This window comes from Vombatus ursinus, unplaced genomic scaffold, assembly GCF_900497805.2.
Source record: "Vombatus ursinus unplaced genomic scaffold, bare-nosed wombat genome assembly UNPS02014768.1, whole genome shotgun sequence".
Lineage (NCBI taxonomy): Eukaryota > Metazoa > Chordata > Mammalia > Diprotodontia > Vombatidae > Vombatus > Vombatus ursinus.
In genome coordinates, this window is record NW_020954546.1 from 36,817,939 (window position 1) to 36,834,756 (window position 16,818).

Genomic DNA, 16,818 nt, shown 5'->3' on the forward strand with positions numbered 1-16,818 from the left:
CAATGAATTATCAGCTAGGCCCAGTTGCTAATTTCAGGGAGCAGAGCTTTTGTATGCTTCAGCTTGCCTTACTATTATATTACATATCAACTATTCCAACTGACATGATGGTATCTGCAGCAATGCGAGTCCTGAGAAGAATAACACCATTGAATCCACAGCAAACTTCCAAGAGCAGAAACATTCCCATCCTGGGAAGAGAGAAAAGAATAAGGGAAGAAGATTGTGATGCCAGGAAAGGGTCAGGAGAGAGGGGAAGAATGGGCCGGAGAAGTGAACAGGAATATGCAGTGCATAAAACCAATAAGGCTGGTGCTTTTCATTCATTGTATCTGGAAGAAGCAGGAAAGAGAATAATAATGGGGAGGAATCTTGAACCCTCATCTATTCGGTAACTCATAGAAAGCAAAAGAACACCCTACAATGTTCCAAGAGCACATTCTTGGGCATGATGTACAGAACATGGAGAAATAAAGATACGACAAAGCAGGCTTAATCTGGGATCCTAAAACACCCTAAACCTTAACCTGGGTACCCTAAAACACCTCAAAAACACTTTTTGTATCAGCACAGTGATTGGCACAGTGCCTGGTACACAGTAGGTATTTAATAAATATCTACTGACTGACTTTTTAAAAATCTTTACATAGATTGCAAAGTTTATAACCCTTACAAAGATGTAACCATCTTTGACCTAAGCTCGCTATTTATGTAGTGTTTGGATGACAGTCAGCTTTGTCCAAGAGAAGTATAAATTGAGTATGCCCTGTTTAGATTTTGAGTTCTTCAGTCTAGTTGTAAAAAATACAGATGACACACCCATGTGGATCATTAAGATCTCTCCTCAATTCAGAGGTACTAGGCCAATAGAGGGAGTGTCTTGACGTTGCTCAAGGACTCTTGAAGAGACTTTGCTCAGAAATTCTCTGTCCCCATTTCTGAGCACTATCACTTTAGTAAATTTACTTTTGTTTTGCCCGCCCAATTCTCTGGTGAAATCTTGAGTCCAGCCAAACCATTAATGTCAAAAGTAGGATTTTATAACCAGAATGGACATTTTGCAGAGAATGTTTGAGGGTGGAAGGAAAGGAGAAGGTATGAGTACCCTCACCCCTTGCTAGGGTAGAGATACACAAAAGGGCAGCATTGCATTAGAGCAGTGCTTAGTACCATGCCCAGGGCACAGCTGGTTCCATGGCCTTTCTCCAGACTGGCATTAACTGCTGGGTGAGTATTTTGTTTCCATGTGAATTTCAGATATAAACACATCACAGAGTTCTGCTAAAGTAATGTAGAATTTGCTTGTCTCCAAACTAGGCACACAAATCACCTTCATTCTCATCTTATCTATAAACTGAGGGAACTGGGGTGAGTGAACTCCAAGGGATATTACAAATAGAAGTTTCTAATAGCTAGCTGCCTGCCCCAGTGTTAGTATTATGACTGTCACCTGAACCTCAAAGCTCATTGGAACAGGACTCTCCTCTCATTGGCGGAGAGGGCAGGAATTCTCCCTCTGAGAAACCTGTTGGTTTTATACACTGCGTGTTCCTATTCACTTCTCTGGCCCATTCTTCCCCTCCCTCTTGATCCTTTCCTGGCATCACAATCTTCCTGCCTAGGTCTTTTCTCTTTTCCCAGAATGGCATTGTGTCTGCTCTTGGAAGTTTGCCGTGGATCCAATGGTGTTATTCTTCTCAGGACTCCCATTGCTGCAGATGCCATCACATCAGCTGGAAGAATTGATACGTAACATAATATTAAGGCAAGCTGAAGCACTCTGGTCCCTGAAATTAGCAACTGGGCCTAGCTGATAATTCGTTGAACTGGGGGAGGAGACACTAGAGATCTACTCTTTCGTCCCTGAAAGCCACATGGAAACTGCCTCCTTACATGATTCCATGAGATCATACATGAAAGTTCTTTGTAAATAGTATAATATGCATTGTATAAAGGTAAACTGTCTATTCTGAAAATCAACCCATGGCCTCACAGCAACTTCTAACGGAGTCTAAGGTTCTTATCTCTCCATAATCCCTTGTCAAAATAAAATTCACTTCAAAACAGCTTTAACTACCCAGATTACTCACAACAAATCCCCTTTAGTCCTGATCTCAGTCTTCACACAGGTAAAAGGACACACCTATCTGGATCCATTCCCCACCCTTCACTTCAAATACTATGGTCAAATCCAAATGTTCTCATATAGCTCCCTGCCCCTCCCAAAAACCTTATTGCTCAGTATTCTAAAAAGAGTGCTCTATTTGGAGTCAGAGGACATAGATTCAGTCCCCAAAATATAAAGTGCTTCCTAGTACAAAACACTATGCTAGGAATGAAGGATATCAACAGAAAAATCAAACATTGACTCTTCCCCAAGGGAACCTGGATCTGAAAATCAGCAGCTGTTATCTTTTACAGCTTACTTGATCTAGCTGGGCCTTGGTTCCGACATTAGAAAGATAAGGGGAAATGGACAAGATGATTTCTAAAGTCTTACCCTACTCTGTCCATGATCCTGTGAGCCTTTTCTATATGTTATCATACTGAATTTGAGTACTAGGGAAAATAGATTGTGGGTAAAATGTTTCAGATTTGACTATTTCTGTCTTCGTTATCATTCATTCAGACTGGCATATTCACAACCAGAAAGCTATATTTTTGACTCTTCTCTTATAACTCATTGGACAGTCAGTTACCATCTCCCTTGGTGGCTAGGTGGCAAAATGGATAGATCGCCACCCCTGAGTCAGGAAGACCTGAGTTCAAATTTGAACTCAGATGCTTACCAGCTGTGTGACCCTAGGCAAGTCAGGTCACCCTCATCTGTGAAATGCCAAAGAAGAAACTGACAAACTACTCCAGTATCTTTGCCAAGAAAATCCCAAACGGTGTCACAGAGAGTTGCACAAGACTGAAACAACCAAACAGCACCATCACCTCCCCAAACCTCTAGAAACGAGGTACTTCTATGTTTAGAAGGCAGCTAGGTTTGTGCAAGTGGGTAAAGCACAGAGAGTCAGTAAGACCTGAGTTCAAATAAGGTTCACTTACCAGTTGTGTGGCTCTTACTAGCTGGGCAACTCATTTCAACTCTTTCAGAGTCAGTTTCCTCATCTATAAAATAAGGATAATAATAGCACCTGCCTTCCAGGGTTGTTCTGAAGATAAAGTGATATAACATTTGTAAAGTTCTATATAAACAGCTATTATTATCCATCCCCTCTCTTCTCCTCCCTTTTCTACCATAGGACTGATCATAACATTTCTTCCCATTTCTACTCTCTAGTTCCTACAGTCAAGAATTAAAAGTTCCAGAATTTTATTATTATTATTGTTATTTTTTTTTTACACATGAATCCATTCTCGTCACTCTCTTGCTCAAAATTTTTCAGAAACTCCCTGGTTGTCTATCGAGGAAAGTTTCAACTCCTCTGTCTGGCAAATTATCTTCAGCCATCTATGCATGTATCTGCTTACATTGTTCTTTAGGCCTTGAACGTCAGTCATTTCTCTTCCCTGATAAAAGTAATAAAAAAGAGAATGAGGCTAGGCTGTGCTCATAAGCCCTCTCCTTCTCCCACTAACCTAAACTTTTATCTTCAAGCCAAACGTCTGCACCTCCCAGCTCACTAGCAACCAGGTATGAAAGGATTTGTTTTCTTGGAGATTGGAATGCATACTTTCTTTTTCTAGCAGGATCTTGGGGAAAGGAAACGGATAAAGCCAATTGGAGGGAGAGGGGAGAATGGGAGGGGTCACGTGTATATTAATTATTGAACTAGTGTTTCATGTATCTCATATATATAACATTGTGCCAGGGGACTGAGCGAAATACAAATTACGTGTAAAATGCGATCTCCCTATTCACCAGCTCTTGAAATCCTTCAGTGAAATCCTTCCAAGGCATTCTCTCCACGGCACTTCAAAGCCACAAATTTAGCGACTGGTGGCACCATACAATGTACTTCAGCCCTCTTCTTTTCTAGCTGAACTAAGGATTGGACGAAGGTTAGTCATTTACCTGTTTTCATAAACAAATTCAAGCCTATTGATAGGAATTTCTGGTTTTCCCTCGCTGGGAACGATTTTCAGATATCCAGGGCAGAGCACTAATTTAGGTAGCGGCCTGTATGCCTTTGCCCAGATCTCTCTTGATTGGGTAGAGGCCATATTGTTTCTCCCTGATCTGCAGCCTATTGGTTCATGCAATATCTCTTCTGATCCACTAGCACGCTTAGCTTTCCTTAATTACTGCATCCCTGCTTGTTAAAACGCATTGTAAGCTTGTGTTCTGTGAACGATAGCTGAATAACAAATCTGTTTTACTTTCTTGACTCCTGTCAAGTAAAAACTAAAACTGGGCTTTATTCAGCCACTTAATTGTTAGCGCCCCTGGTAAGCTTGGCACTAGTCGTTAAGCATACAATCAAACTGTTATATGACTTAATGAGAAAAAAAACAGCACACATACTAAGGCACGGTAAAGTCAAATGAGACAAGAGCTACAGTCTTTAGGAGGAAAAGTTGTGTGGCCCTGAAGAGGGCCTTTTAAGTTTGTTGTGAGTGTTAAGTCAATTTAGCCGCCGAAGCCGTAGAGGGTCCGGCCCTGGCGCTTGAGCGCGTAGACCACGTCCATGGCAGTGACCGTCTTCCTCTTGGCGTGCTCGGTGTAGGTGACGGCGTCCCGGATCACGTTCTCCAGGAACACCTTCAGCACGCCGCGGGTCTCCTCGTAGATGAGCCCCGAGATACGCTTGACACCGCCGCGCCGAGCCAGACGGCGGATGGCGGGTTTGGTGATGCCCTGAATGTTGTCGCGGAGCACCTTCCTGTGCCGCTTGGCACCCCCTTTGCCCAGCCCCTTGCCGCCTTTACCACGACCAGACATGGTGACCAACACACCACGGATAAACTGTGAAGCACCCGCTGGCTTGCGCTCATTTATATAGCCGAGGGTCCGACCTGTTTGAAAACCTCACACGTTGGGCGGGAACAATTTTTCCCCTCCCCTTTTGGCTTTAACAACCAATGCCTAGTTCGAGTGCATAATTAAGTATCCACCCCTCCAAAGAGACATTCCACATAAGAGAATTTTTTTCCCTAAATATTTTCTGTCTTTCATCTCCAGAATCGTATTTTCAGTAAAGTTACTCCCGAGAAATATGAAAAGAGAGACACCAACAAGGAAACGGGGTGGTATCGTATTGTACACCTAATAAATGGGCTTAGGATGAGGTACGATTCCTCCAACTGCGGAAGGCGCAAGGTCTCACATTATGTGCCAGTTCCTGTAGTAGCTTCCAGGATTTATCTCAGGCTACAACAATTTATTTGCGCCAAAACTGCTTCGGGAAAGTACGTAAAGCCAGGAACCGCTAGTTTATTGAATTTCAGGTGGTTCAGTACAACGCTCTCCTTTTACAGATGAAGGAAAATGGCTGCTTAGTGAGTGGCACAGCAGGAACAAGAAGCCAGGTGTCTTGGTCGGGTGCCCTTATTTACATTCCACGCTGCTGTAAAATGGCGCATGCACGTATTATTTGTCCTTTCATTTATTCCAATGACGGGAAGGGAAATGGAAAACCCAGTTCACAAAGAAATTCTTTTGGCAGAGATCCCTTCTCCCTGTTACCAGGTCAATGGTAGAATTCTCATGATAGTACAAAAGTTGATTCTCAGAAAAATGTAGCATTTATTTCAGAACCTGCAACTCTCCAGAAAGGCTGGTTTATAGCTCTGATTCATCCCTTTCTGGATCGTGGGCCCAGCAAAATTCTGACATAGTTATTGAAAAGGCTGCATCAACCATCTTCCCTATGGCTCTCCTCCCCACTCTTTGTGACTTCCCAAAATAAAACAGCACTCCCTTGGCCACAAGTCCAGTATAAGTGTGCTGTAAAAACAACTTGAGAGCAAGCAGGAACTGTTTTACTTTCCTGTTTGTATTTCCAACACTTAACTCAATACTTGTCACAAAATTAGTTCTTAATGAGTGTTTTTTCCATTCATCATTTATTCATTCCTTCTCTTGTGTTTTTCCTTCACCCCATCTCCTTCTTTACATATACCCTTCTTCTCTATTTTCTTCTCATCTACTCCAATCTTCCTCTTCCTGATCTCCCTCTTTCTTCCTTTGTCTTCAGTTAGTCAATAAGCATTTATTAAAAGCTGACTATGTCCTCAGCACTGAGCTAAGTGTTGGGGATTGGGGATATAAAGAAAGGCAAATGTATATTTCAGTTCCTGCCATGAAAGACCTCATATTCTAATAGGGGAAACAATATGCAAATACATATATATGTGTATATATATATATATATATATATATATGCATGTTATATACAAAGTAGATGAAAGGTAAAAGGCACTAGGGGTTGGGGGGATGCAAAAGGCCTCTAGCAGAAGGTGGAATTTGAGCTTAGTCTTAAAGGAAGCCAGTGAATCTAGATTAGATGGTGGTGAGGAAGTAAAGCATACCAGGCATGGGTGACAGCCAGTGAAAAGGAGTCAGTGAAAATGCATGGAGTAGGAAAGTGTGTCCTGTTCAAGTAACTATGAGAACACCAGTGAAGGTAAGTTGTAGAGTGTATGAAGCTGAGTAAAGTGAAAAAGTAGATCCTAGAGGCCATAGGGAGCAACAGGAGTTGATTAAGGAGAGAGGTAGGACTTATGCTGTAAGAAAATCACTTTGGTGGCTGAATGGAGAGTGGATTAGAGTGGGGAGAGAATTGAAGCAGACAGATTCACCGACAGGTTATTGCAATAGTTCAGGTATGAGGTGATAAGACCCTGCATTCAAGTAGTAGCAGTGTCAAAAGAGAGAAGGGAATATATTGGAAAGATGTTGCAAAATGGAAATTAAAAGACCTGGGCAACATATTGGATATGGGGCACTGAAAGATAGTGAGGAAGCCAGGATGACTCTTAAGTTGTGAGCCTTCAGGACTAGGGATGGCATTGCCCTTGTGAATGATTTTGGGGCCCTCCTCACCTGAGAAAGGCCTAAAACCTGGATTGGCCAATCAGGAGAAAGACATATTTGGCCCACTCTGAGTTTAACCTACCATAATGATTTTTGTGCTCTGGCATAAGAGACATGCTTTGCTTTGCTCTGCTCTCTGAGTGAACCCAAAATGCCCCTTCTTGTGTCAGCAACTACAAGGTCAAATGAAGCTGACCAAGAGCATTCTTCTGCTTATGACTACCAAGGACCGACACTATCTTGAATAACGGGACTTTTCTATGTTTTCTTATATTATGTCATATTAATGATAAAAGAAATACAGACATCCTGGATCTATAATTTCACTTGATACCTTGACATTCTCTTATCTCATAGTATTTACAACCTATCCCATTAAGAAATTCCTTTCTCACATTATGGTTTAAACATATATGGAGACTATAATTTTGAGATGACACAGGCATCCTGAGTTGGGATTGAAGTGTATAAAGGGTCTCCTTCAGCTTGTTTACCTCTGAGTTCAGAATTATTTTCTGACTCTATCATGCATGATTCTGGCTTAATCAGAATAAATTAGCACGTTTATAGCACATGTAGAACCTGATTCTGTTTGTTCCTTGTTCAAACATTTGGCAAGGTGAACCCCATTCTGTATGTTCTTGAACACACTTTTGGTAAAGGGGAAACCCCATTCTCTTTGTTCTTTGGACCAAACTTTTGGAAAACCCTCTACAGTAATAGAGAAGGTAGGAGGGAGAGGAAGATAGAGGGAGAAAGAGAAGGAATTTGGTTTTGGACATGAGTTTAAGATGTCTACTGGACAGTGGGGAATGTCTGAAAGGCAGTTGGAGTTTGTAGATTGGAGATCAGCAGAGAGTTTAGGGTAGTATAGGCAAAGTTGAGAATATCAACATAGACATGGTAATTAAATCCATAGAAGCTGATGGCATCACCAAGTGAAGTAAGAGGGTGAAAAGGAAAAGGCCCAGGACAGAGCCTTGTGGGACTCCTGTGGTTAGAGGTTGTGATCTAGAGGAGAATATCCCAAAAGACACTCACAGGGGTCGGTCATCAGATAGAGAAGAGGAGAACTGAAAGGAAGAGTTGTGCTGAAAAACTAGATAGAAGAGAGTATCAAGAAGAGGATGATGAATATTGCCAAAGGCTGATGAGATAGAGGAGAATGAGGAATGATATTGGTTTTTAGCAATTAAGAAATGCATTTATCAAAATATTTTTTAAAAAACAGGTTCATGGATCCCAGGTTGGGAGCCTGCCTTAGAGTTTTGGAACCCCCATTATTTAATCTTTTTCCTTGTGAACTGGCAGTAGCTTTTGTAAATCATGATTCATTTACATAGTTTCATTCCTGGTATTTTGCTGAACATGACTGACTAAGTGCTCCCTCAGGTGGGGGGCGGGGGGAGGCTGCAGAGGTGGGTCAAAGATGACTTTGAGAAAGTTTTATACTGCACAGAATCTCACTCCTGACTTAGTGGCCAAGGAGACCACCTGGAAACATGTTTATGAGTCTTTTTATTCTACATGTTTCATTGCTAGCTTCCCAAGGGCAGAATTTGAATTGCATCTGAAGTCTGAGCGAGAATGGGAGTCTGCCTTTCATTTCTATTGGTTGTATTCATCTGGTGTAACTCTCAGCCTGGTAGCCAAGACAGTCCCAGAGACTAGACAGTTCCCCTCTCCCTAGTCTTTAAAAAGAGGAAGGCAGAGTGAAATGAAGAATGACGAAGGAGGGGGACTAGGGAAGGAGGTCCAGATCCAGCAGGACCTTGGGACACTGGGAGTTTTCTGACCTGCCCCTTTCTGATTGGGAAATGTTGTTGTTGTTGTTTTTTACAATATGCTTACCGGTAAAATAAACATATTTCTTTGCCCTACTGGTGTCCTGATTCCAGACCGTATATTACAGTTGCTGGCTTGGCTTTTCTTCTGTCGAATCGGAGGAGTCATCAATCTCAGTGAAGTTCATACATATCATGCAGACCAAGTTCATACACATAATGCAGTCTTTAAGAGGAAAAAAATCCCTCTTCTCTGATCCTCCCTCCCCTCAGGTTTTGAGCATTTAAATGCCTTGGGTATTTTGTCCAGTTGTGTTCTGGATGTAAAGTTTGTCTACTCAGTTCTGCTGAAGTAGAGCCTTCAGCAGCAACCTGAAATTAAGAGAGCAGGAAGTTTTGGAAGTACAGTGCTTGATTTTCTAGTTGAAGGGTGGGGACGTAAAACTGGGAGCAGAAAGAACTCTTAGAAGAAGGAGGAGTCATTAACCTCCAGTCAGAGCAGTGCTAGGCTGGAGCCTTGGAAACTGCCTGTCCCAGGACAGAAAGGCTTGTCGAATGAAATTAATCAAAAACGTATTCATCGCATAATATGTACAAAGTACCGTGTCAGACTCTGGAGAATATATTAAAAGTGACTAAGCCGGTGTCTTTTTAATCCTTCATGGAACTTGTCATCTGGCCCTTTTCCAAGCTTACTTCTTTAATGACTTTCAGAGTGAGAGATCAGTGGAGTAAACAGGTTCACCATCTTCCTGCTTCTTCCCTGAGTTTGAGATACACTTGCTTGAAACAAGCAGTTAAAGTGGAAATGAGGGAAGACAGATTTGATTAAAACAGATGTTCTCGTAGTCGGCAGGATTCGAACCTGCGCGGGGAGACCCCAATGGATTTCTAGTCCATCGCCTTAACCACTCGGCCACGACTACTTCTTATACAAAAATAATAATAATAATAATAATAATAATATAAATAATAAATCATGGAAATACTGTTGGAGAGTTAGAGTATGTTTATTCATTGTTTGATAATAAATTATTGAGATTCTATTACAAGAATAAGTCTTTTCATGAAAGAAAACAAGAAAGTTGCTGTAAGCATATCACTTCACCTTTAAAAACTGATATGGATTCTTTTTACACGTTGTATAAACCCCTCCGTGTACCCTTCCATTGAATTCCTTACAATACACAGTAATCCAAAACACTTTAAGTCAAATAATACAGGGTAATCAGGACAGGTAACACATGTGAACTTCCACTTCAGTAGTTTTTCCCTTTCTTTAAAGAAAAGACTATATGGTTTCTTTCTTGATCGCTCTGCCAGTTACTAGTGTGCCCCCTCCTTTGCATGTGTGTGTCACACAGACACACACACACACACCCCTTTGCTTAGGTGGAAGCAAATTTAAAGCCTTTTTAATTTAACTGGAAACATTTAAAATAGATATTTCTTTAGTCTAAAGTTCTTTCCAGATTTTTCCCTTTAGTGAATTTGTATAAAAGGTCAAGAACAAAAGCTAAGGCCCCAGGTGGGGAAATGGATTAAATTATATGCTAACCAGTTTTAGAACAAGAACCTACCTAATTAAGTTCATTGTCTTCCCTGTCTCCCTAAAGAAATTAGAGTTATGGCCCACCTAAAAACAGGCAAGAGGAGCTATCTGAGACTCATGCAACAAAAGCATATACAGGAAGGTTTCTTTTCATTCTAATGCCAGAAAACCCACTCTGATCCCATTTCACGAGGTTTTATCTCCGAGACCAAAATTAAGGTTCCTTTGCTTGGATTCTAAGTTCAGATGCTAACTATTAGAAGAGACCTTTACAAGTAAGAGCTTCCCTAAAAAATACTTTTTGCCACATTTACTATTGTGAGGGAAAAAAAATAGGAATTTCAATCAGTTCACCACATCTTGATGAACTAATAATGTAGAAATCCCCCAACCACCTGGTGGCCATTATAATATTAAGAAGTTCCCCTACTCCAATCTGATAAAATGGATGATCTCATCCACTAATTGTAACAGCTACTTGCTGTCCTTGAATAAGAGACCTTGAAGTTTTATCTAAAAGGACTGACTGCTTTTGTAATTGTAAAAGATTTTGGTTTCTTCTTTTATTTCTTGCCTTTGAATAGGGAATGTTTTCTCATAATCCTGCCATTTATACTGCCCTTTTCACTCTCCCGTGTCTAATTCCCCACTGATTCTCCACCCCCTTCTACCCTTTCTGTGCAATGCTTTACTTGTTTATCGTAAGTTTCTGCTATGTGCTGCTTATGATTGGCTGTGTACTCTAAAAAGGCCTGAATGGTTATAAAAACCAAATCTGTGCCAGAGAAATCTGAATTCGCTTTTAGGGAGAGCAGATTCCTTAGCATTCTAATTTCAGTCTATCTTTGACCCAGAAATATCAGATCCTCACTGATGGGTATGTTTCTCTCTAGAGGACAAGAGAACTCTCCAACACTATTCATTAAGCCATGATAATTTACATTCTTATTCATCATTTTTTTCCGGATGGTAGGCTGGGCTCAAAACTGAGAACCAATCTCTGGAAATGAGATTCCCCAAACTATATGTGAATGAAAGCTGATACAGGCAATGGATTTGACACAACCTTTGAAGCGGTCTGGAAGCATTAGAATATCAGAGCCAGGAGTGATGAGAAAGAGAAAAATAAAATAAAACCAACAACTCTTCCCTTCCTCCAATTTTTTTTTTTACTCCTAACTTGCAAACAGGTTCTGTGTGTGTTTCACTTGTAACACCTGGATTGCAGCTAGTGAAAATAAAACTTTTGTGGAAGATGCTTCCAGACCCAAAAAACCAGCAACATTCCTGAGTGGATTCTAGATGAAAAAATCTTCCATAAGTGGATGATAGAAAAAGACCGAACTGAATAACAAAAGCCCTGTGTAGCCCAGCTAGAAGATCTCAGCCAAGACCTCAGTTGAGTGGGCTCGATTGCTTTCTGAGAATGGAAGAGCTCCTCCAACTAAGCCAAGCAAATTGACATCTTTTTAATGCTAACATTCTCACCATGTTGCTATATGGCAGAGACACACGGAAGTTACCCTCTCCAAAGAATATAAAGTGAGTATGACACAAAGGGCAATGGAAAGGAACATGAAAGTAAAATATTAGGATCTCAAATTTATAAATTAATGTATAAGACTTAGCTAAATTTTAGTAGACTTTTACCTTTAGAGGTATATATCTGTGTTGTAAGTTGGGAACTGATAGCCTTTGTGCAAATTCTAGCATATACATAAGGTATCAGAAGACACTAATATTTTGTGTATAAGACTACTTTTGTGTGAATCTTATAAGTTGAAATATCTCCAATTGGGGAAGCTCTTGAAGCTGTATGATATACCATTATGATTTGACATCAGCAAGTGTAACTTTGATGTTTTCCCTTTCTATTTGATAAACGACCTGTTCTTAAATTGTAACTTCAGATAAAACTTTCAGTGTCAGGTAATTTCTAGGACTTCTCATAAAGATTTACCCAAAAATACAAGATCCACACTCCTTGTGTCAAACTGGCACACATGATAGAGAAGGTTTTACAAAGAGCTGCCATTTGGCAATACCATTAGAATGTTTGTTTTAAGATGATGATTACTTTCTAGCCTAAAGTCTGGAAGAGCTATTCATCCTTCATTCTGTCTTCTATTACTCTGAGATTGTGGATCTTCTGTTTCTCTAAACGAATCTTGTTTTTGTCTTGTCTAGCTCTGTAAAGAATTCACTTTGCAATTTGATTGATGAAGCACTAAAAATCTCTAAATTACTGTAACATCATGATTTTTTAAAAAATTGAACTGGCACTGCCCAATAGTAATCACTTAATATATCTGTCCAAATTAAATTTTTCTTTATTTCTTTGAAGAATGTTTTGTAATTGCATCCATATGTCTTGAGTGTGTCTTGGTAGCTTGACTCTCAAATATTTAAATACTTTGCAGTTAATTTGAAAAAGATTTCCTTCCTTTTTTTGAGTATTTACTCTTCATTGTGTTTGTTTTTTTCCTATAGAAGTGTAGATTTTTTTTTTTTGTGATTTATGGAAGTGTTGAGGTCTGAGAGGTTGAGACCCCTCCAAGACTGGAGTACAGGACGGGGTGGTCTGGAATGAATTCACAGACTCAAGCATTCTTTAAGTCAAGCAAAAAGTTTATTGCTATGCTTTTCAGCAGGCAAGGATTCTTAAGGAACCTGCAAGAGACTGAGGATGGAGCTAGGGTTTATATGGAAAAGGGCATGGGAAAGGAATGCTAGAGATACCGATTAGGTAATCTAAAGGTCCAGGTGTCTTTGGGAGCTATGGATGAGAAAGTATAGGGAGTATACCAGACAGGGAGGGAGATGTCAAAGGCATGGATCTTGGGAATCTGGCAGGAGGAAGAGTCCTTGGGCCAGCCAAGGACAAAACTCCTTGGGCCAGACAAGACACCCCTCTGTCTCTGTCCTGATTAGAGAATGCTCTGCAACAAGGGAAAGCTTTCTCATGAGACAGGAGCTTACTAAGGAATTGGGAGGCTTCCAAAGACATGATCTGAGGGCTGGGGCCTGAGCAGCCCAGCACTCTCTCACCCAGCTTTGTGTAGCTGCACCAGGAAGAGAGATAAGGGTCTTGCCGGAGCCCACGCATGAGTAATTGCTAGGCTTAGTGTCCTTAGGCTGGGGAGAAATTATCAGAGACAGTGTTTCTCAGATTAGGGAGAAAGAAATTGGAGTCCAAGTACAAGCACAAGCACCCAAGCACCCCATCAGAAGCTTCTAGAAAACACGAATCATTTTCAATTTTTTTTGTCTTTGCATACCCAGTGCCTTACACAAAGCAGATGTTTAACAAATGCTTGTTAATTCCTTGATCATGATGCTCTGCTAAAGTTATTGAGGACTATACACCAAAATATTTATATCAACACTTTCTGTAATAGCAAAGAACTTACTGAACAAATTATGTTAACATGAATGTAATACAGATAATTAATATGAAGAATTCAGAGAAGTTTGAGAAGTGAAATGATGCTGAATGAAAGAACAACATATGTAACTACAATTTAAATGGAACAATAACATGAAACTCAATAAGTGTAATTAATGACTTAGACTGTCCATAGGGAAAGGATCAGAAATTGTATTTCCCTCTCCTTTACAGAGGTGGAAATTATTGGTGTGGAATGTTACACACACTATAAGATTTTATGTTTAGTTTTGCTGAGCTGCTGTTTTCCTTTTTAAAAAATTCTTTATTAAAAATGGCTTTCGAGATATATGTTCAGGAATGAAAGTAATAGAAAAAACTACATCAATGAAATGAAAGCTGCATTCCAAGTGGAAGAGGGATAAGACTGGCTCTACCCACACTGGGAGGCAACAAATAAGAGACAGCTTGGCTTAGTACATAGCAAGAGCTTGTCCCTGGAGCCAGGAAAACATAGGGTCAATTCTATCCCCTGCTTGACATACAAAAGTTGCATGACTCTAGGTAAATTTTGGAATTTCTATTCTTCATGACCCTCTTTTGAGGTTTTCTTGGCAAAGATACTGGAGTGGTTTGCCATTTTTCTTCTCCAGGTCTTTTTTACAGATGAGGTAACTGACCCAAATAGGGTTAAGTGATTCGCCCAGGGTCACACACAGCTAAGTAAGTATCTGAGGCCAATTTTGAACTCCAGATGAGTCTTCCTGACTCCAGGGTTGGCATTCTAACCACTACACCCTAACTGTCTCTCCTAACAATTAGAACTATCCCAAAAGGAGTGGGATACTTAAAGGGTTCAAGCAAAGGCATGCATATTTTAAGAGATTCTTTATCTAGAGGTGGGTGAGGTATGAGTTTAACTAGAAGCCCCTGAGGTCTTGGCCATGACCTTCATTATTTTTATTTCCAACAAGCTTAATACATATCCCCATTACTAATTGCCAGGGCATATGTCATCAATTTTGTAACAGGTTTTTACACTTTTACTCGACCTCCTTCACATTTCTATCAAAAATTTCTTAGCCAGAAATCTGGTCATGTCACTAATACTCAAAAACTTGCAAACTTGTTTATGGAAAAACTTTCCAATCCTTTGCCTGACATTCTCCACAATTTGGTACTAGCCTGCGTTTCCAACCACATCTCAAAAACTTCCAAGCAGTCCAGATACAGATGTCCCAAAAGGGCTTACATTATTTTTGGGACACCCGGAATAATTCAATGCTATTGACCTTTTATTTGTATACAGCCTGTACTTTCTGATTTATGCCCTTGCTGCTCCCTGTACCTGGAATAAGTGAGCGGCCTCCAGCTCTGAATTCAGAGAACCTGAGTTCAAATTTATGTGACCCTGGGAAAGTCACTGGGCCTTAGTTTCCCCATCTATAAAGAAGGGGTTGGGATTTAGACAATACCTAAGATTTTTAAAAATTTTAAAATTGTAACTATAAAGAATGCTATATAGGAGTCTGGAGTGTCCCACCTGCCAATTATAATAACACTATCAAAGCCTAGTCTACCACAATTTCTCAGTTTTACCTTCTCCAAATTAAACATACCTAAGCAGGTTCCTGTGGTAGAAAGTATAAGGAGCATTAAGCGGAGTGTTATTTTAACCAGTATTTTTTTTTCAACCTGTGTCCACAAGAGTGATTGGCTAAAGGTGGGGAGTCGTCCGAGAATACAGGATCTAAAAAGTGACTCCTACCATCTATCTTAAAATCTAGTTGGGACTGCTAAGATACCACGACCTGGTCTTTCAAGAATGAGCTTTTTGCCGTTGTTTCGGGGTGTTACAGGTAGCACAGTGAAATCCAAGTACTACTTTTGCCTTAATTCTCAGCACCATAAAACTTTTAGCTAAATGGGGCTCGGTATAATAGCTCTTCATAGCTCAAGATGCTAAAGCAATTTCTGGGGAAATGACATTACAAATAGGCTAGTACGTAAATTCTCTTCAATGTCTGGTGTTAAATTTCCTAAAGGCTGTCAATGTGAGATTGTCCTCTGCTGAGAAATGCTAGCTAGCCCTCTCATGGTTAGACATAGTAACTAATAAAGAATGAATCCTTGGTCACAGTTACAAAGTGGAACAAATAACGCACTGCTACTCTCCCTCCCATCTTTCTCCTACGTCTCGGCAGCAGAAGCATTTACTATCTCTTTGTTCTCTCAGTTTGCCACCCCTAGGAATTATAAACGCTACAGTTAAGCTAAGCCCAGGAAAAACCTTTTAATTACGCAGATCGATTTCAGCTCTTTTGATGAAAAAAATGAGGGGCCCTGAAAAGGGCCTTTTAAGTTTGTTGTGAGTGTTAAGTCAATTTAGCCGCCGAAGCCGTAGAGGGTCCGGCCCTGGCGCTTGAGCGCGTAGACCACGTCCATGGCAGTGACCGTCTTCCTCTTGGCGTGCTCGGTGTAGGTGACGGCGTCCCGGATCACGTTCTCCAGGAACACCTTCAGCACACCGCGGGTCTCCTCGTAGATGAGCCCCGAGATACGCTTGACGCCGCCGCGCCGAGCCAGACGACGGATGGCGGGCTTGGTGATGCCCTGGATGTTATCCCGGAGCACCTTCCTGTGCCGCTTGGCACCCCCTTTGCCCAGCCCCTTGCCGCCTTTACCGCGACCAGACATGATGACAAACAACGTTGCACAGCACTGAAGCGTCTGGGCTTTCCGTTGGCGGCAGGCCTTTATATAGCCGAGGGTCCGACCTGTTTGAAAACTGAAAGCGCGCGGGCGGGAAACTTGATTATTACGTCATCTTCCGCCCTCCCACCTCCTCCCTCCCCAAGCCACTTCACTTGGTCCTAACAGCTACTGGACCGAAAATTCAAAACCTCAAGCTCCGCCCTCCCTTAGAGTGTCTTTCCTTATTGGAAGAAATATTTTTCCGATTCCTTCTTCTTTGTCTCCCATGTGTTTTTGAAATTTGTTTTCTCGTAAAATTCCAGAAGAAAATTCTGTAAATAAAGCCCTTTGAGGTGCAATGATTTGCTCACAATGATAGAGCTCGTCAACGGCATAATACGAATTTAACTGGATTAGG

General features: G+C 40.9%; 1 protein-coding gene and 1 non-coding gene across 2 annotated transcripts; both read right to left on the reverse strand.

The window, feature by feature from the left end:
• Positions 1 to 4,409: 4,409 nt before the first annotated feature.
• LOC114042955 lies at positions 4,410 to 16,403 on the reverse strand. Its single transcript, XM_027861732.1, has 2 exons — positions 16,100 to 16,403; positions 4,410 to 4,965 (listed from the first exon to the last, which is right to left on the reverse strand). Exons 1-2 carry the CDS (start codon positions 16,401 to 16,403, stop codon positions 4,580 to 4,582), a joined length of 690 nt encoding a protein of 229 aa, XP_027717533.1. The 3' UTR covers positions 4,410 to 4,579.
• Positions 9,614 to 9,695, reverse strand: TRNAS-AGA. Its single transcript has one exon. It is a non-coding gene; the product is annotated as a tRNA-Ser (tRNA).
• Positions 16,404 to 16,818: the final 415 nt, after the last annotated feature.

What these genes read in the sequence shown, in the direction of transcription:
- LOC114042955 (XM_027861732.1), bottom strand. Translation starts at nt 16,403, where the DNA reads ATGTCTGGTCGCGGTAAAGGCGGCAAGGGGCTGGGCAAAGGGGGTGCC. An exon ending in CCGGACCCTCTACGGCTTCG is followed by an intron (nt 4,966 to 16,099) that starts GCGGCTAAATTG and finishes GTTTTCAAACAG; the next exon opens with GTCGGACCCTCGGCTATATA.